Source organism: Tubulanus polymorphus, chromosome 3, assembly GCF_964204645.1.
Source record: "Tubulanus polymorphus chromosome 3, tnTubPoly1.2, whole genome shotgun sequence".
NCBI classification, from domain to species: Eukaryota; Metazoa; Nemertea; class Palaeonemertea; order Tubulaniformes; family Tubulanidae; genus Tubulanus; species Tubulanus polymorphus.
The window spans coordinates 9,482,852-9,503,483 of NC_134027.1; the positions used below are offsets into that span (position 1 = coordinate 9,482,852).

Below are 20,632 nucleotides of genomic sequence, written 5' to 3' on the forward strand. Positions count from 1 at the left end.
GATGACGCTAATAGTATAGACTGGTTACCGGTCTATATGAATGGGACAGGCAACCAGTCTAAGTTTAGTGGTAACTGTTAGTAAATTTTTTAAATCTACTCTTCAAACAAGAAAACTGAATAGAAATTTTTTTCAAGCTTATGCTCTAATCTAAAAAGAGCATTCATCTCAAAGAAAAATTATTGTCTTGAAAAAAATTATGGGAAATGTGGGACTCGAACCAGTCGCGATCAACGCATGACATCACATATTTTGTGTCATGTGATTAATGATGGTGGATCAATCGTAAATATACTTCGTACAAATAGCTAGCATTGAAAATCTGCGAAAATGTCGTTTCCCGAATTATATTTCAACATAGACAACGGCTACTTAGAAGGTCTGGTTCGAGGGTTTAAAGCTGGTATACTGAGACAAAATGATTACCTAAATTTGGTGCAGTGCGAAACATTGGAAGGTAAAAATTGTGTGATTTTCAATCAAATTTAAATCAAAATGAATAATGAAGATACAAGGATGTCTTAAATGAATCAATTGAATAGATAATAAATTTAATAAATGATCAAATAATTTCTTCAAGAATCATAAGTGGGAAGTATTTTAGGCCCTAAGCTACTAAAACCTGCTTGAAAATCTGTGTATGATTAATTTTCGCTGTGGCTACTCGTACGGATTACTCTTGAGGCTATTCGTACGGAACTATACGCTAATTACTGTCGCTGATTGGCTGATTTACGCCGCGCATGCGCACAGAGGTGCGCGACTTAGAAAATTCAAGGAAAGTGTGGAGAATAGAGTTAGTGAAAAATAGAGCGGATCGAGCGAGACTCAAACCCGAGCCAGTAAATTCCTAGCGCAGCGTCATACCACCAGAACACCGAGCTCGCTGACAGTCGGCTGAATGGTTTAACTAGATATAGCCTCACCGTACCCTAACCCTATCCCTTCCCGTACGAATAATTCCTGCGTACCAATAGCCTCTGGAATTATTCGTACGTGTCCGTACGAATAGCCAATTCGATTAATTTTGGCTGTCTTTGCTCCACTTGGTGACAGTCAGTGTCATTGATGATGGTGGCTGATTGATTGGTTGGGGGACCATAAAAATATTCCCTTAAAAAAAAGATTGATGCACTTACACGTCTCTAATAAGGCCTAGGGTTATTAAAAGGATTTAAGTAAAATTTTAGGTTTAGGATTATGTAGGGCTTGAATTAAAGGGTTAATGAAGAGTTTTTAGGGTTAGGGTAAGTAATTATCACTAATATTTTCAGATTTGAAGCTCCACTTGCAAAGTACCGACTATGGAAATTTCTTGGCGAATGAAGCGAGTCCGCTAGCGGTTTCCGTCATCGATGATAAGTTGAAAGAGAAACTCGTCCTCGAATTCCAGCATATCCGCAACCAAGCCGTAGAACCACTTGCTACGTTTTTAGATTTCATAACGTAAGATTTAAATTCTAAACTCAAAGTTTGAAAAGTTAGTCAAACATACATATGAAAATATGTCTAGATTATCGTGTTTCTGAAGCTAACGCATTTGCAGGATTTTAATACTATTTGTCAATGGTAACCATTGCTAAGCCTAGTGTAAACCTGTGGGGCAATAACGATTCTACAACACTGTAATGAGATTCTTCCCATGATGCCTAAGTGTATAATAGAGTCACAGTTCACAGCCATTTGATAGCCAAGAACAGTTGCACTAAAGTTGGTAGAGTACACAGTGGATAGTTGACATAGGGACAATTAAAAATTCATTATCTTCAACCAACTTTTGTGCAACTACTGGCCCACTGTAAACCTCGCCCAATTAAGACAAACTGGGACTGCCAAAAGTGATGAAGCGAAAGTCCTAGTTAAGGATCATAAAATATGTCGGGAGACGATTTCATTTTGGTAGGAGTCAGTCAAGATGAGTTGGCCATGTGGGAGTTAGACAAGGTTTACTTAATGATGCAAGCGAAGAATGGGCATGATCAGCGGTGTATATGATCAAATATTCATACCCCGGTAGTCTTTGTGAATTTTTGATATGATACTTTTTTGTATACTTTAAATATACTTTTAGAATTTATTTTTAACCACCAGGTACAGTTACATGATCGATAATATTATTCTGCTCATCACTGGAACGTTGCATCAACGGTCGATCGCCGAATTAATCACTAAATGTCATCCGCTGGGAAGTTTCGAAACAATGGAAGCGATTCACATAGCTGCCACTCCGGCTGAGCTGTACAACGCCGTACTAGTTGATACACCTCTAGGTAATGGTGTCTTTTATGTAAAGCTGTGTTATCAAATTTTACTTCTGCTTTAGTACAAAACTATATCATTCAAAAATGACGATGCTGTTGACACTTGGTTGAAGCTGTTATATCTAAAAATCATATTCATTTCAGCTCCGTACTTCATCGATTGTATATCCGAACAAGATTTAGATGAAATGAACATTGAAATCATCAGGAACACACTGTACAAGGTAATAACGTGGTATTTGTTGTAAAAACCGTTGCAAAAACAACTTCCTATCATAGGGGCATGAGAAAAATTGTGGAAATTGAACTATGAAATAAATTGCATCCTGTTATAGATAACGTCTTATGAAGAACAAATGAATTTGGAAATTCTTTATTTTTCATACTATTATTTAAGGATTTAAGTCTACAGGAATAACATTGATTAGAATGTTGTCTTCTATTTTTCAGGCATACTTGGAAAATTTCTATCAATTCTGCAAAGATCTTGGTGGACCTACAGCCGAAGTAATGTGTGAAATATTAGCGGTAAGTTCATTTAGGTATTTTGTGACTTTTGATGAATAAAAAATGTTCTACACACAAGATTGTTATTTTGTGAACTTTCGACTGACTTGAGTTATGCAGTAACAACTTTATCTAATATTGCAGTAGGCTTGCAATTTGAACCTAATGGTCTCTTTCACTATCATATTCGTTAATCCGAAAGTAAAACCAGTCTAAAAAACCAAACCCAAAACCAAATTAGCTAGTATTGTATTAATGTTCCCAACTCCTGTTCAAGTATATTCTAATTTAATTCAATTATTGTTGATTCCAGTTCGAAGCTGATCGAAGAGCATTTATCATAACGATCAACTCTTTCGGTACCGAACTGACGAAAGACGACCGCGCAAAACTGTTTCCGGAATGTGGCAAGTTGCACCCGGATGGTTTGGCGGCCTTGGCTAGAGCCGATGATTATGATCAAGTTCGAGCAGTTGCTGAATACTACGCTGTAAGATTTATCTTTCTGAAGTGCTCTACTCAGTTTCCTATGTCGAAACATACCTATATTTTGTACACAGATTTTTTCATACCTGTAGGGAACAATAAACCTCTAGTTGTGATGATTTTATCTATTGAAGTAGCCCAGTAAATGTTTGAACACTATGCTATATATAGTAGATTCCACCTTACTTCGTACCTTGTCAATGCAGCAAACCGCTTCTGTGGATTTAACTCGATTTATTTTACTTAACTTTATTTGGAAAATCGTCTATTACTTCCTGATTTTCAACTCATTTACAGTCTCAACATTACCGATTAAGGCACAACGTACTCTTTTAAGATAGCAGTCTGTGATTAGTGAGATCCTTTTAGGTAAATTAAAGTAATAAGACATTGAACAATTGGAATTCTGTTTGCAGGAATATAGAGCTTTGTTCGAAGGTTCTGGAAATAATCCTGGTGAAAAGACCTTGGAGGATAAATTCTTCGAACATGAGGTATGCTAGTTTACACCAATTGTGGTAATGGCTCGTTTTTCAATAAGGATTTGTTGCTGAGCTCTGCAAATGGTAATGTTTGGAATTGTTTCTTCTAGGTAAAACTAAACATGAACGCATTCCTGCAACAATTCCATTACGGTATCTTCTACGCGTACATGAAACTGAAGGAACAAGAATGTCGCAACATAATCTGGATCGCGGAATGCGTAGCGCAAAGACATCGCGCTAAGATCGACAGCTATATTCCTATATTTTGAGTTACATTCGGGTAAAATATGGGTTTTATGAAATGATGAATTTGAAAGAGCATTGGACTATTATATGATGAATTGGATACGTATTCATATAGAGCAATTGCAAGGATTTGGCACCAGTTGACTCGCTTGCTTCATGATTTTAATGAAAGACGTGCCGCCTACCATGGAAAACTAGATGAATTGATCATTGATGAAAAAGTGTTTAAAATCAAACTTCCCAAGTACACTCTTCAAATTGTTGTGATCTGTGTTTTGAAAATATTGAGCCAGTACGTTGTCTTCTGCTCTTTCAGACTTGCATAGGTGTGTACAGAATGAGCATTCCAAACAAATTCTATAAACAGCAATTGTAAACTGCAGATATATTGTGGATCTCATCAGGGTTGCATTAATTTCCATTCTACGATATATGCATTCATATAGCTTAAAACCTGCTAGTAAAACCGACTTAATCAAGGGGCCAGTTTTGTAGACTGGTATTAACTAAGCTGGGTCCCAACTCAATTCATTTCCATATGTGATTGTAGACAAGATGATGATAATATATCTGTAATGTAGTGCGCATAGGAAAGTATGTATGCTGTACTAGAGTTTAGTCTTTCAGTGTTCATTCTGGGATCAGTTCAGGAAATGTTGTGTCGTAAAAATGTATATATAATTTAGAACAACGTAGATAGAATTGTTAATCGGTGAATAGTTTAATATATTAATACGTGTAACATATGATGATTAAAATGTTCATGTGCGTAATGATGCAATTTTGACTGCAATAACCAGCATATATTAAGTCTACCGCATACAATGTTCGAGTAAATTTGGTATTTCTGTAATTGCGTTGGTCTTACAAAATTAGGGAGCTGAAATGCAAAGCTCTTTCATTCAAACCAAATGGTCTCGGTCAAAAAGTGAAGTTGGTATGAGTTTTGATTGTTAAACTTTCACTGCGGCCCAGCCGTAAGTTTGAGTAAGCCACAGCAGATAGCTACGCAGTAAACAGCAACATTTTGCTGAAAAGATCCAGATAATTTCAATGAAGCGTTGCCACTAACCAAATGATTAGATAATCTTTCAAAATAGAATGATTGTTGTGTCTGAACAAATATTACCAAAAAATCTAGTCAAAATACTTGCAGGATTCTTGTATATTTAATCTTGTACAATGCGTATGAAATATCTACATGTATGAAATATATATTAAAGATTTATGATATATCTGTGCTCTGTGTTTGAATAAAGCGTTCAACTCGGAATTGTGCTGTGAGTTTTCCTTCATTCTTGATTACTGCATTGAAACATAAATGCATGTACATATGAAGACCAGATGCTAATTAGGTTGGCTGGTTTGTAGCAAGTCAACTACAATGTAAATGCTACTTAGTGCAAGTTTTTGATTTGAACTTGCTGAAAAGCTATTTTCTCACAATCTGAAAAATATTTGTCACAGTAATTTCGTAATTGTGGATACTAGGTTTTCAAATAGTCAAGCACACATCTGGGCAATTAATAATATCTTTTAGAGTGAGATAAGTGAAATTTATTGGTCCCATGAGAAGGAAAGTGCAAATTTCAATGTAAGCAAAATATTGATTATCATAATTTATAGTCTGAAAATCTTAGGGACTTAATGTGTTTCAAGTTCCCTGTAAAGTGCCCCTGTGGCATGTGAGTCTGCCATCAATTCCTCATGTGCCACAGTAAAATACTGGCTCTCCAAAGTTCAGTGCTGCCCCTATGAATAACGATAGCGGAATATCCATGAATTAAGATAGTGGCACACCGGAATATTAATTGCATTATAATTAATAAATTCCTTTATCACGTACAATACGGACCACTGTAGCACCTAGTTTCTAAAAAAAATGATATCGCGAAACCGTCCTAAGTTTTATGTGATTTTTCTTGTTTGGAACTATTAGCAACAATTTTCTTGCTTGGTACAGAATAAATTGTTCATTATATGTTTGAATGAGCATTTTCAACCTAAACACTAACTACAAAGTGAGTTTTTTTTTCATTTGTGAGAGTAGTTTGCAATCCAATATGCCGAATAGAATACAAATACTCGTCACCCTCTACCCAAGTAAAATAGAATTACCCCGATGCAAATTTCAAAACTAATTCATTTATAGAAAAAATGCCAGTTGTGTAATTTCAGGGCTGTTTTTTTAAGAGTCCGAGAATATTCTCGGAATCCGGTCCGCAAATCGGTAAATAGTTTGTCCAGTATGGTCGTTCAAGGACTTTGGCAAGCGAGTATTATGTTAGTTTCCAACGCTTTCCAACGCTATCGTTTTGCATAGGGGCAGCACTGGACAGTTGAGATCGCTATTTTATTTTGGCGGGATGATACGGTTTCAATTGCCAATTCCATCAACGCGAATGCTTTATTTAATGAAATGCTTTTCTTAAAAGTCCGTTTTGTAAGAAATTACTCCCATCTTATTTTTGTTAAAAGAATAAGTTCCAAAATGTTGCAAAGCAGAGTTTAAATTCAAAAAAGCTCAAATTTTCTAAATCATTGTAAGCTTGTAGAAAAGATGCACCCATTTGTTTGTCATGATAAGTATCACAATAACAGAGGTACAGGTATTTTACTGCAGTGCATGTGTACAGGGTCAGTTTCGTCCATGAAGGATGTGATTGATGATGATGAGCAGTTACATATTGCCGCAATTCACTAAAAATGGTAATCAGGCAATCTTGAAGTAACCTAGTCTCTGTATACCATGAAATGTCAACCGTGCTGAGAATTCAGAAATAAATTTCCAACCAAAATTTCATGACCAAATCAGATGCTAGCGTAGATTCCTCCGTATTTGAATCCTTTCATGTCGAATAAATAATCAGATCACTGGACACTCTAATCCAATTCTAACACCATTGAAATAGAATATCAATATCAGTTACACTGTCAAACCTTCAAGATCACCTAACAATCGAATAATACACACTGATTCTAATTGGAATGCGGAAGGTTAAAGGTAAAGCTTTGAAAAAAACAGACAACTGAAGAGATAATTTCTATGACCAACAGCTGACATTTTTATTACATTGTACAACAACAAATGATAATAATAATAATTCAGTGTTTCATATTCATAGTAATTAATGGATCATTAATAATACGTAATTAATCAATTATGTTCTGCGATAATAATTTGTGACGAATAAATTAAAATTTAACCATGATATAGGTGGTACATATGCCAAGTTATATGTAGTATACAAAAATTCATAGATCGGATAGGCGCGACTTCAGTTTACCGATTGCATCGCGGGTAAGGCTGCATTCGGTATCCAGGAGCTGCTTGCGTCTGACTAAATCCTGAAACAGATCAGAAAAAGAACAAAACAATAGATTATTTGTCGTGTCAAGGTTGTGAATACTAGCAAACAATTAAATCGGAGTCAGCCCAAACCCGGGTGTCGTTGAGTCAGACGTGACATTTCTTGCCATGATGATAAATACTGGTGTTTCATCAGGAACACTAGAGCTCGTATCTGTGAATTTGTATGACGCCTGTTTCATTTAGAATATGTTCACCAGCGATTGAAGGTAGTGAAAACTCCATCTACATACGCTTTACAGAAAAGCAATGTTTCAGAGGTCTAAGTTTGGAGGAGGTGAATAGTAGCTTAGATCACCCAGTATCTCGGGTACTATATAGGCCGCCTATTTATAAAAAGATGTTTAATGTTCCGTTAGATAATATCTGGGATACTGAATACTCTAAGATACTACTATACACCTCTAAATATCAAATACGAGCCTGTGGTACCAGAGAATAAAAATTTTCATGTTGACATATTCATACTCATTTTAGTTCATCCTTCAGTATACAAAGTAGGAGCAGTAATTGGTCCCATTATTAGCAATTGTATGAAATAATGCCTGCCATTTATAAGGATGTCTAGACCAGAATATACACCAAAATCACTAAATGATTGAAGGATCTTATAATATTCATTAAGGAATATCATAATATAACTTGGTAAAAATATATACAAATTGGGCTTCTTCAAAAAAACTGCACCGTGGGTGAAGCAGTACATTTTCCTAAATCGAAGAATTTAGGGATTGCCTTGTGACAGGACATGTTTATCCACTCGCACAAATTTGTGAGTTTAAAATGAGATGAGAATTCATTAAATAGAAAATAAGTCATGGAACTTAATCACTTACAAAATAAATGCAAATATTCACACTTCTAATTGTTTTTTTAAATGCCAGCATTGATGACATAAGTGCACAATGACTAGTAAAATACTACCCCTTAAAAATAATGCACAAGTCATCAATTTATAAAAACATTTGGTTTTTACGGCATCAAAACATCAACAAGCACTAGAAAAATTAACTAGACAAATAGTACAAGACACCACAAAGCAAATCAATAGTATGATCTTGATTGCAAATAGAAGATGAATACAATCACAAAACTTATGCATAAACCAGTATAGTGGCGTAATAAATAGACAGTCCTTTAGCACCGTGAATAAGGGAAGAAATTTGAACAAGGGGTCCAGGGATACCATGCCAACTTGATGAAATGCTTGACGATCTGACAATTTTCAACACCCCTTGGTGTACACACCAGTAAGTAAACAATGAGTTTGAAACGTACCTCAATCATAGGTACACATACCCACAAACTTGCCAAAATATTGATGGATAGGGGGTCATTCATTGATTATGTACGCATTAGGGGAGGGGAGAGGGGTCAGTGCAATTGTGTAATGTAATGCTTAATGTGTATGAAAGAATGGCCGATTTTGCGTACAGAGGGGGTTGAAAAATTCAAATTTTATGCGTACGTAATAAATGAATGATCCCTAGATGAAAAGTGAACACAATAGCCCGCTGGGAACAAAGTTCCACTGTGGGCTTAGAATAAAAGGGTAATATAGAGTGAGTTTACTGTGCGTCAAGAGAAATGGAAAAAGGTACAGATGATAGACAATGGAAGATGAAATATCTATACATTAGCATAGATACTAGTTTATAAATTCAGTTCAGAATCTGTCAGTGGAGCAGTTTAGGTTGCGAGTATAAGCATTGTAATCAATCTTGTTATTGTACGGTAATAGGTTTTACACTACGAATCACCATTAGTATCATCAAACAGGAGAGCAATTTTACGACAATCCACAACAATGCAAAAATCATGCACGCTTATTCATGCAATATGAGGCAAAACTATGCTGGGCTGGATTCAAGTATGCTTGTCTTTTCTATGTCCCTTGAAACTTATCCGTGCCCCAGTTTCTTAACATAAGTTTACGATAATGTTTCGGAAATTGGATGCTCTTAAATATTGAAGCTTGCTTTGCGTGATTGACCAAAAAATTTGTTAAGTTGGCGCAAATAGTTTGGTGATAAAAAAATTAGCGTTTCTGAGTATATATACCAGTTAAAAGATTAAATCCACGAAACTAGAAGCATTGAAATCACTGAATCAATCTTTGATTTAAGCAATAATAGCAAGCACAGTTTGGCAATGAATTGACTGTGCATTTTAATACACATGTATAGGCTACATTACTAATAGCGATATATGAATGAATATAAGGCTTTAAGTATTATGGATTATGCGACTTACCGCAACATGCGAGCTCATTTGCTTGGCTTGCTTGTTAAGCTGGCGGTTCTGAGTTGATAGGTTTTGCCGCTGTTGCTCAAGGATACGCATTTCAAGTTGTTGATCTGAAAGGCACGAAAACCCATCAAATCAACAACCTTTTTTTTCGATCGTACTTATGTAAAAATTCGATTCAATATCTCATTCCTAAATTGGGATCATTCTGCGATTCGAATATAAATTCTTCAGTCCGGAAGCAGAGCCAGGTTATTTTGATTGTAGAATAGCAAAGCTTATCATCTTAGAAATGAGTGTTTAAAGAGAATTATTATCATTGATTAAACTCCAATTAGAATTAACTAGACTATTCTGTTGGAATGGCTTAGCGACGTTTAAGAAAGTTAAGTTTAAGGAAGGAAGTGACTGAAGGATTGCATTTCGAAACAAAGCACAATCAATTTATGTTATATTTGGTTGCATATTACAGTTGGTTTTTCGTGTGCTTAAAAATGCATCCAAATTCTATGCAATTCTAGATCTGTTGGGAATATTTTTCGAAGAGTTGGGTGGAAGGAATATTCCGCGCCCTACTAGAAAACAATTCATATCATATTCGAAATGAAGTATTTCCTATCGGCCGTGCCGTATGAGTATGTAAAACATGCCGTACTGCGTACATATCACAAACTAATTGTCAAAAAGAGAAAAAGATCAGATAGTAAAAGGAGAATAAAATATTCAGAACGAAGATTGAGGTGGTGATGGTAAAGCCCAACGCAAATCGAGCTCGGACGACGAAGAAACTGGATCGAGTACCGTTGGAAGATTAAACCTGGTGTCGTTCGTTCCTCTAATCGCTCGACGCACGTTAGGCTTGACCGATAAGTGCACGATAGTAACGGGTTGTATGTAAATAATGTACTGGTATAAGTCGTCGTCCTCGAACCAGATAATATGATTAGTCACAACAGCTACGATCAAATTTCCATGCAATAAACTATAGAAGTGCTTTTTGCAGGCATTCACTGTTAGGAAATATCGCCGTTTCAAGCTTAAAATCCGAATGGAAAGGCGTGGTTGAATCGGTGAACATACATGATAAATCTACTCTCCTTTCACAGAGGTTATTATATACAGTGAAACCTCGTTATAACGATCTTGGATACAACGATTCATCGGATATAACAAATATGAAACTGTGTCCCAAGTAAGAGAATTCAATTAATTTCATACTGGATATAACGAAACTATCGGTTATAATGAACAGACACTGGTCCTATGAAGTTCGTTATAACACAGTTCCACTGTATACGCTGTCGCGAAAATATCTTCGCCGAACCATGTGAATGTGTTTTACGGGTAACGAGAAATATTTCTCAGCGTTAACTTCTGGGAAAGGGGAAAAGCGTTATCATCGAATATTGATTGTTTGCCGTACTGGAAGGGGATAAAAGTTCCATTCAGGTTTTACAGTTGAACTTACCTTCCATATGGCGTTGATAGGCGTCCATCAAAACCTCGATTCCCGGCCATCGGTACGCGAACGCCTGCTCGTTCATTTGAGCGCCGGGTGACGGCGCGCGGTTTTGTGATTCGCGCTCGTGCTCCCCTTTATTATCACACCTAGACGACTGGCTCAGATGATCGATGCGCATCGATTGCGGCAAGCTGATTCCCGCCTCCGACTTCGACGAGCTATCCGCGCCAACGCCACCGGAACCGCAAGACGATGCGATCAACGACGTCGGATCGCGCTCGCGCGGAGAATACAACGACGAACTATAGCCGCCGACGGTCCGTTTGTGATTCGGCACAGTCGGCAAAAATCGACTGGAATCGATATGCTGAAAACTGTTCTCCCGGGAATAATTCACAGCTGCTGAGTCTTTGCTATCTTTACTCACCGCGTTGCCGACGTCTTTTTTTAAACGATGCGATGACGACAACGACGAGTAGTTCTGCTGCGACGACGACGAGTTCAGCTCGCTTTTCGAAGTCGACAACGTTGCGGACACCGCCAGGTGGCGCCGGTGATGATAATCGCGCGCCTCCTCCGTCTCGACTCGAGCAGCCATGATCGGAGAGAAACTGTAATCACTTTTGTTTAATAATGGACGCTGATGCTGAGACCGGCTGTCGTGACGGTAAGACGTCGGACGCGGGATACTAATTCGATCTTTCGAATAGGCGGACAAGTCAGTCGGTTGATCCTGTAGCACTCTGTCGTAGGGCTGTTTAGCAGACGAAGCTGTTTTATGACTAGGCATTTCTGATGGAAGAATTTCATTCCCTGAAACAACGAATTTCAGAAGTTTAGAAAAAACAAGCCCTAGTGAACACCAAAATCAATGCATTATTAAATGAAATAAGCTAGAGTTGTCTTAACTACTTAATCTTCGAAAAGATAATCTTCAAATCTAGCAATGTTTAATCCTCGGGGATTATACATTAAGATGAAAATTGAAATATTCAAGCCGATAAGATTCGATTCGATTCATTTACCACGGAAATGTTTCGTTCGTAGTTGTTCTTGTTGCCTGGTCGTTTTAAGCACAGATTCATGGAATTCCTGAGCGAACTCTTTCGAAAGGATATGTTTATCGATGGCACCTGGCACGTCGATTCCGCGTTCGCCGTTATTCGATTCGTCCTTCAATTCATCTTTAACGTCCGTCACGGTCGCTACTGGGCTGATGTCTTCGTATTTACGTTTGACACCGGCCATTAATTGACTTTCTACAATGATTGAATGAACGAATGCTTTGTGTAATATAACAATACTTAACAGGTTCCTGACAAATCGGTCATTTTTCGATGTTAGGGGTTTTCAAGTAGTTTTTAAAAGGGAAAATTTCAAATTACAAGGAAGCGACTGCATCACTTTCATTTCCCAATTACTGTAGACACCTCCTAGATCGGTACCATTTATCTTGGTTAACCATTAATTATGTGGATTTATAACCAAATTTCTATCGTTTGCACTACTGAACTTGGTTTCTTATTTGGTAAATGGCCAATTGATCACAACAGGCGCTGCCATCATGGAGTGTCATGTTATGTTTGCTTATTGGTTATTTGATCATGATTGTTCTTTCTATGAATACCAAACAGTTTAAGTACACAGGAAGAAAAACCATTTCGACAACACGAAATGCCTAGAAAACGTTTCGATCAAAATCAAGCACGTTTCGTGAAAAACATTTCTCTGTGTTTTGATTTTCCTAATCAAATTAGTTCCACTTAAAACTTTAAAATGGCTTAATTATAGTTTGCGAATGTAAGTGGAACTGCAAATTCAGAAATGCAGAGAAGTAATTTTCCCTGTCAACTTACTTTGAATAGTAGCACCATCTAGTTGTTGTTTGGTATCATCATTTTCTTCGTCAGGAACCTGACCAGATCGTCGTTCTTGAATGCTGTCGCAAGCTCTTCTGATTTCTTCGAGCTCTGATCAAATTAGAGAGGACATTCTTTTTTACCAAACATGAGTAAGATTAAAAATTCGAACATATATTAGTACATAATTTCCATTTTTTGATGCTGTCAAAACCATTACAAAAGTGTTTAATGCATCGATACCTAGTACGCCTTAATTAAGTGGTTCTGTGTGAATTGATGTACACTACGTCATCAACACTGGTGTTTCAAAAATAATTACACTTCTGAATATTGGCATTCATTTTGTACCAAGTTTATGTAATAACTCTTATTCTATTTTTGATAAATATGTGCGCTACATCATCAATATATCGGGGCTAGACTGGTTGGCGTTCAATTCTACTATCGATATACCAGTATTCCAATCCAAAATAACTTTCTTGATCCTAAATATTATATAATTATGATTCATATTATATTATCTATTGTCAACAATAGTAAGCAATTATATACGTTATTTTTCAAGGTGTCAATTAACTTTTGAGTCATCGATATCAATAAGAGGAAAATATTTCTACCTTTCCTGCCTTCAGCGCTGAGATGATTAAGTCCGATACTCGATAAGAACTGCGATTTCTCGATGAATTCCGCTTCAGAGCACGGTTTGTCCGCCAGCTTCGGCGTACGAGATGGAATGTGGAGCGGCTGTTTATTTTCGACGGTATCCTTAGTTGAAACTAGTTGGACGGGACTGACACTACCCTCGCGATACAGGCGTCGTCGTTTACGCGTCTGCTCGTAGCAAATCGTGCGCTTACGTCGTTTCGTCACCAATCCGAGATATCTCATGTGACGGCGTTTCTCGGTGGAGGCGTCCGCCGACGACGGCAGCTGCGTCGATATCATGCTCAGTTTGTGGTTGCGTCGCGATTCCGCCTCGATCAGATCGTCCTCGAAATCCGAGTCGCTGTAATAGCTGCCGTCTTGACGAGCCGTCGAAATGCGTTCTTCCAAGATGTCCAGTTTGCTCCTTATCGTAACACGCGAGTCGAGACTCTTGAAGAATGAAATGTCTTTGAAATGATCGTGTTCGTGGCCGACGGATGTCGTGCCGAGCCCAGCGAACTGCAACAAGAACTCTTTCGCGCTCGGCAAAAAGTGGTTATGGTCGATATGACTTTTGTCATTCGAATTGGATAGAGTCGGCTTACAAATACCGCTGCCCGTCGGTTCCACCACCGATGATAAAGTATTCATATTATTTTCATTCTTTTTCGAATCGTGAAGATCAACGGCGGGATGCCTCAGATGGCTGCTGCTAGCCATCAAATCTCGTTCACTCGTAGATGAAGGAATTCTCTCATTAGCCGTTGTAGCGTGTCGTTCTGCCTTGAGACTTGTACTTTGTTCGTAGCCGTTCATAAGTTTATTGCTCGTCGTCGGGGGTCGCTGTATCGCCTCGACTGTTTGCGTAATTCTCGCCGATGGTTCACCGATGGTAGGCGGTGCCTTGCTCTGGCTGCCGAGTTGTACGGGTTGTTCATGGTGGCTTCGCTTATCCAATCTCAAACTATGGTCGTATTGCGATCTTAGCTCGCTGTCCCTTCCAACAGACGCTTCCCAATTTGTCTGCATAAATAATAGATAAGAAAATATTCATTTTTGTATTAAGGGACATTGATATATGGTACAGCCTGCAAGTAATTCAACGTAAACACATCAAGCATTTGTCAGGTTGTAGCATCTTCATTTTCAATAAAACGAAATAGAAACACATCAAACTAGTTACTATTGTATGTATCTCTATGAGAGCTGCAAAACACGTCTTAGCAATATTTTTACAAAGAAATTTCGAAAAAGTGTATTCATGCCAAACGAAAATGAATTACAGCATTTTGAACGATATAAAGCCAAACGCAAACAAAAACTTAGTTAAGTTACTTTTAGGCTGTCCTGTAGTGTCATATTGCTTCGTTAAGGTTTGAAGCTTAAAAAATCGAACAAAATTGTAGCTAAGTGATCATTTCAGAGAATTTGAAAAGATGTCTCCAGTGATTACTATCCATTTGAAGCTATCGAGACACATCAAACCACAAAGAAGAAACCATCAGTAGCCTGTTCAACCATCCATTGAGACAATTACACACAAAGAATACATGAAAAATCCATGAAAATAGAGAAATTTCATTTCATACCTGCATACTGGATGATAATCGATCATCCTTGTGAACATGTAGATTGAGAGGAGCTGTCTGCTGTGCAAGGTCATCGATTCTACGGCTGCGTGAAGGTGAAGAATGGTATTTATCGGAACCGTGTGAATATCTATCTTCTGAGGGTCTCACGTGACTGTAATTCGGGTGTCCTGGAGAAATATACCGTAAGACATGTTAGTGACACTTAAGACATGCGGCAGGCTGCAAATCTGCCACCAAAATTCCGTACGTAAAATTCATTACAATGGTAAAATTCATGGAACCTTGGAGGTTTTCGAGTTGACCGAGTGTAAATGACTCCTGACCAAAAGCAGGGAAACCACTTTCATTTGACTTTTGTTTTGTTTTTTTCTTTTTCTTGACTATTCCCTGAAGTGCACGTTGACTTGCTAAGAATCCAATCAATTTGCACAGTCAAATACGTAAAACATAGACAAAAACTGTTTGATTTTACGCACGATCTAAAAATCTCAACAAATTTCCCTGATTTGTAACTTTTTTTTACCAAATTCCCTGACTTTTTCAAAAGAAAAGAAATTTCCCTGACTTTTCCCTGATTTCCCGTTAAGTGGCCACCCTGAAAAGTATAGCAGCTTTGTAAGTGTCACGAACGAACTAAATTGCACAATATTTACCACTATCTCTGGCTGAATATGTTTCACGTTGATGATGATGTTTCAACGTCTGGCTGTCTATTCTCATCTGCTCTTCTTGCTGACACTTCAGTCGTTCGCGATCTCGTAGGCGCTGACGTTCGAATTCGGCTTCCTGCTGATCGCGTTGGTGATCGCGTATGCGTTCCTGTTCGCGTTCGCTTGCTCGTTCTTGTTCTCGACGTAATTCCGTCTCTAACTTTTGCCTGCGATAGAATACCCAGACAGTTTCATGGAAATGGATTAAAACGATGGAACTCAACAAAAATATATCAAGAAAGGGGTGCGGGCAATCTACCCATATGTTTCGTGAATACAATCTTTGATGACTGGTAGACAGATTACTTTTCATCTCAGTATTCAGCGTTCATAAGCAAAACCCACATTTGAAGATTTAACAAGTTTTTACTCATGTTAAATTTTCCCTTTGACGCAGAAGTTTAGTCAAACCTTTTAACTGTCAGAATAAATTGTGGGTTTTGCTCATTTGGTCATCAACTGCGGGTTTTGCTTATCAACAATCTTTGATATACCACGATTAATCCAAGAAAGTCGGACCTTTTGGGCGATACATTTAAATTCGAAGCCTTCTCCAGACCCAGTCAAAAATCTGCAATTATTGTCCTTATATTTTGTGAAATATTGCAAATTCAAATAATACCTTTCAGCGAGGGCATTTGGAGGAGATTTCCGATCAGCTGCAGTATCGCTTGGCGACAATAAAGGAAAATGGTGCTGACGGAATAAATCATGGGGATACTGTCCGCCTTGCAGCATCGGCGTCAACGCATGATGCGGCAGCAATCCCGGGTGGGGATAAGGCAGAAACCCAGGCTGTAACATGCGGTACCTCTCCAGTAATAAAGGATCGTCGAATCTGGAAAACAGAAAATTACAAGGATAGGAAACTACTTAGTGGCCACTTTTCGTCCATTTACAAATACCCTGGACCCGGTTCGACAGTTCTTGATTAAATCTGACTCAGAGTTAGTTTTTAACTCAGAGTCAATTTTAACTTTGAGTTAGGGAATTCAACTCTGAGTTAAAAGTTAATCAAGAACTGTGAAACCAGGTCGTGAGTTTCCTCTGATTTTTCCATGTGATTACATAAAATTCCCTGATGGAATCAGAGAAATTTCTAGGTTTAGAAAGTTACAATTCATTCATTTTTCGTTGAATCATGAACTGATGAAAAACACGTGCTTAATGATGAAAAACACGTGAAAACACATGAAAAACACGTGGGCCGCAACTACGTCACAGCCGAGAGAAAAGCGTCAGCTACGTGGAGAAAATGGCGGCGGCCAGTCACTTTACAAAACCCTCTTTTTTGGATAAAGTATTAGATGAAATGTTTTTCTGCTGTTTTGAAAATGTATTTATAAAGGTTTCTAACACATCTAGATACAAAAAAATTTTCACTACAGTTCCCCTTTAATAACAATATCCAAATTCCCCGAGTTTTCCCTGACTTTTCTGATTCACTGAGCTTTCCAGGTATTCCAGGCCAGTAGCCACCCCAATTTTTCACCCAGTATTTCTTACCTGAATGCCGGGTGTGGAAAAGCGGCTGGCGGCAAGAACGCGTGGTGGTACGCTGCATACGCCGGATCTAGGAATGGCGGTGGTAGGGCGGCACGAACTTCATCACCTGGACGGTACGGCTGAAATCCTCGGGAATGTTCGAGTAGACCGAGTTTAACGGCGCGGTGGTCCTCCGCGGCAGCGGCGGCGGCCGCCGCAGCCGATCGTCGGTCGCGCTCATGCGACAACGACACCGGCGGCAGATAGTGAGAATCGTGTTTTAACGACGAGAGCGGTTCGACCGATGATGACGTGGAACTGTGTCCGGAATTGGGACGGTCTATGAGCTACAGACAGAAAAAAAATTAAGATTGAGAAACCCTTAAAATAAGCAAAATCATGACCAGCTGTATGATGTTTACTCTAGCATCTGAAATTGTTTATTTTCAACTATTATCATTATTACTATTATCATTATTATCATTATGTATTATGACATATTTTAACCACTTATCAAGAAACTTTTTTTCAAGGGGCCTGAACATCCTAGTGAATTGTACAGCCTTTATGGTTCTGTTCAGGCCCCTGTCTTCAATCTACTAATTCTGTACGTTCTATGTATTCCTTTTGTAATTTTGTATTCCTTTTGGTGGATGATGAAACATATATCATATATCATATTATATGATCATTTTAGGCGAAGGACAAAAATCAGCTAAGAATTGTGGAACTGGATCCAAAATTATACACTACAATCATAAGCTTATTCCCTCGTCAGATATGATACACATAAATGAGACATAAAGTTTGACTGACAGCAACTACAGCCATTTTATATGAATTTAACTCCGGGATCTGGTCCCGGATAACGGACATTTCTTCTTTCTTTCAAAATGTTTTTTCTTTTACCTTGCGCTCCTCGTGAGACATTAAACTCTTCGACTGACTGGATAACGTAGGCGCGATGGTCCCGACAGGCGGCGAAGAGTTCACAGCAGAGGACGACGTCTGCTGTTGTTGATTGTAGATCAGAGGAGGCGGGGGTCCCGGTCTTTTCTTCGGCGTCAACGAATGCGGACTAGTATTCGATGAGACAGGCGATATCTGCATTTGGTCGCGGACGACATCTGAAAAAGAGAGCATTCCGGTGAAAAACCTGTCCATCCATTCAACCATACACATTTTTTGCATCCGCAAAATTGTTCACATGGAACAGTTATCTTACCGAAGAAGGGTATACGAGCTTAGGTATACAGGTATTCAATTCAGCCTGGAAAAAGTGTTCAAACAGGGTCCCTAAAGATCCTTCATTCCTGGATACGAGGCGTTTTCGAGGAGTTTTAAAGGAGAACATTTGAAGGAAGTATCTGCATCACTTTCATATCCCATTTACTCTTCCTAAATCAATACTGTTTATCTCGGTAAACAATTAATTTTGGTTTTTTGGAAGCATTTACTATCCTTTACACTACTAAACTCAGCTTTTAATTCGATAACTGCCTAATTGGTTAATAAAGAAAGAATCCCGGTCCCAACTTAACTAATTTAGGCGTAGTCTACTACTGTACAACTACAAACATTTCAAATAGCCTATTTTTTTCAAAATTGAAGGAGTTTTGGGCATTTTGCTCAAATTAAAGGAGTTTCAAGCACCTTTAAAAGCTTTTTCAGTTTAGCAGGAGTTTTAAAGGAATCAAGGAGTCGTGGGGACCTTGTAAACATTTACGATGACTTCATAACCGGGATTTGTAAAATTTGAAAGGATTCAATGACTCGAACTTCCAGTGAGGTAAAAAAAGCTATCGTTGAAAAACGTATCATACAAACCATTAGGATCAGAAGCTTGTTTGGCGAGTTTTCTCAAAGCGGCTGCGAAGCTCGACGCGCGCGTCGCGCTGATTGCATTGTTGCTGTTCATGCCGCTGTTGCTCGGCGAAACCTGGCTGAGCGGCGGCACCGTGGCGGTAGTTCGGCTGATCTTCGACGAATTATTCACCATACCCGCGAGAGGGGGCGGCTTATAGCCGTGCGACTGCCCTGTAAAACACCGACAAAATTCATCCATTAGAATACCGGGTAAAAAGCTGATTTTCAACAAAACCCCTTATCAGGGCCTTATAGTAGAAATAGTTTAACAAAATGAAAAAAAAATGTTCAATTAAATAGTTACATCTCTTAGAATATTCATACGAAAAGTGAACCCAAAAATCAAATACGCTCTCCAATCTAACCTGACAACATATAGAAACTTGAGATTTATCCAAGCCATTCATACAAGAAAATCCTTTCTGAAATAGTCGGTTCATGTCAATGTGCTTTAGATTCATCCTTGGATTTATCTGAGCCATTCACACAACAGAATCGTTTCTGAAATAGTCAGTTGTGCTTTAGAAGCCATTCATACAACACAGAATCCTTTCTGAAATAGTCACGTCATGCCAATGTGCTTAGATTCGTCCTTGGATTTATCTGAGCCATTCACACAATGGAATCGTTTCTGAAATAGCCGCTTCATGGAAATGTGCTCTAGTTCGAGGAATATTGCTAATAGTCGGATAATTAGATTTAGTTTAAGGTAGGGGCACACGAGCGTATTTTTTCACCCGATCGCGGCAAATTTATAAATCGCCCGAAAAATTCGCTCGTGTGGCCACTCACGGCGACGACGATTTCGTCGGCCGACTCGATCGCCCGGTGAATCGCCCGTATCAAACATGTTTGATATTTTCGGCCGATTATTTACGCCGGCGATCGGATCGCCCGCAAATTCGCTCGTCTGCCCGCACTCGGCGAATTTCGCTGAGTGATCCATTTTTATCAACCAATAGGATGCATTGTTGATATCATGTGATTCGTTAACTCTCTCCCTCTTAGTGCCAGTCGCTGACCGAATTTCGGTTTGATCGCTATGTGTGCCCGCTCGTATCGGGCGTATAATTTCGTCGGCGAATTCGCTGGCGAATTTAATCGTCGCGATCGGGCGAAAAAATACGCTCGTGTGTCCCTAGCTTTACATCGCCAATGTTGAGTATGCATGCTATCGGGGTTTAGAACAGAGTATTCAATAGTATGAACAACAAAAACAACTTACTCTATACCACCTAACTTTATACAACCTATCTATTTATAAGCAAATACTTTCCCTGAACTTTTAACCTTAAACTACACATCAATACAGATCCATATTTTCAACTAAAGCTTTCGACAGCATAGAACTCTATTTTTATGGTTCAAGAAAGCAATAGATTTATAGATTTTTTCAGACGTATCACCC

The 20,632-nt window shown here is 38.4% G+C and overlaps 2 protein-coding genes across 3 annotated transcripts in view; one reads left to right on the forward strand and one right to left on the reverse strand.

Annotated features, from left to right (window-relative positions):
• The first annotated feature begins 272 nt into the window (after positions 1-272).
• LOC141902587 (V-type proton ATPase subunit d 1) lies at positions 273-7,126 on the forward strand. The gene is made up of 8 exons (XM_074790391.1): positions 273-457; positions 1,275-1,446; positions 2,092-2,270; positions 2,406-2,485; positions 2,712-2,789; positions 3,082-3,258; positions 3,671-3,748; positions 3,847-7,126. The coding sequence occupies exons 1-8, from the start codon at positions 331-333 to the stop codon at positions 4,006-4,008; spliced, it is 1,053 nt and encodes a 350-aa protein (XP_074646492.1). The 5' UTR covers positions 273-330; the 3' UTR covers positions 4,009-7,126.
• LOC141902586 (uncharacterized) overlaps positions 7,095-20,632 on the reverse strand; it is a 29,843-nt gene continuing 16,305 nt past the window's right edge. The window contains exons 4-15 of one of the 2 annotated variants that reach the window (XM_074790389.1): positions 19,186-19,395; positions 18,268-18,485; positions 17,380-17,705; positions 16,496-16,711; positions 15,817-16,040; positions 15,161-15,330; positions 13,544-14,594; positions 12,921-13,034; positions 12,090-12,323; positions 11,071-11,877; positions 9,609-9,712; positions 7,095-7,333 (exon numbers count right to left, since the gene is read on the reverse strand). In XM_074790389.1, the coding sequence (XP_074646490.1) occupies positions 7,241-7,333; positions 9,609-9,712; positions 11,071-11,877; positions 12,090-12,323; positions 12,921-13,034; positions 13,544-14,594; positions 15,161-15,330; positions 15,817-16,040; positions 16,496-16,711; positions 17,380-17,705; positions 18,268-18,485; positions 19,186-19,395 (3,767 nt within the window). In that variant the 3' untranslated portion in view covers positions 7,095-7,240. The remainder of the gene's footprint in view (positions 7,334-9,608; positions 9,713-11,070; positions 11,878-12,089; positions 12,324-12,920; positions 13,035-13,543; positions 14,595-15,160; positions 15,331-15,816; positions 16,041-16,495; positions 16,712-17,379; positions 17,706-18,267; positions 18,486-19,185; positions 19,396-20,632) is intronic. The other variant, XM_074790390.1, reaches the window with a different exon arrangement.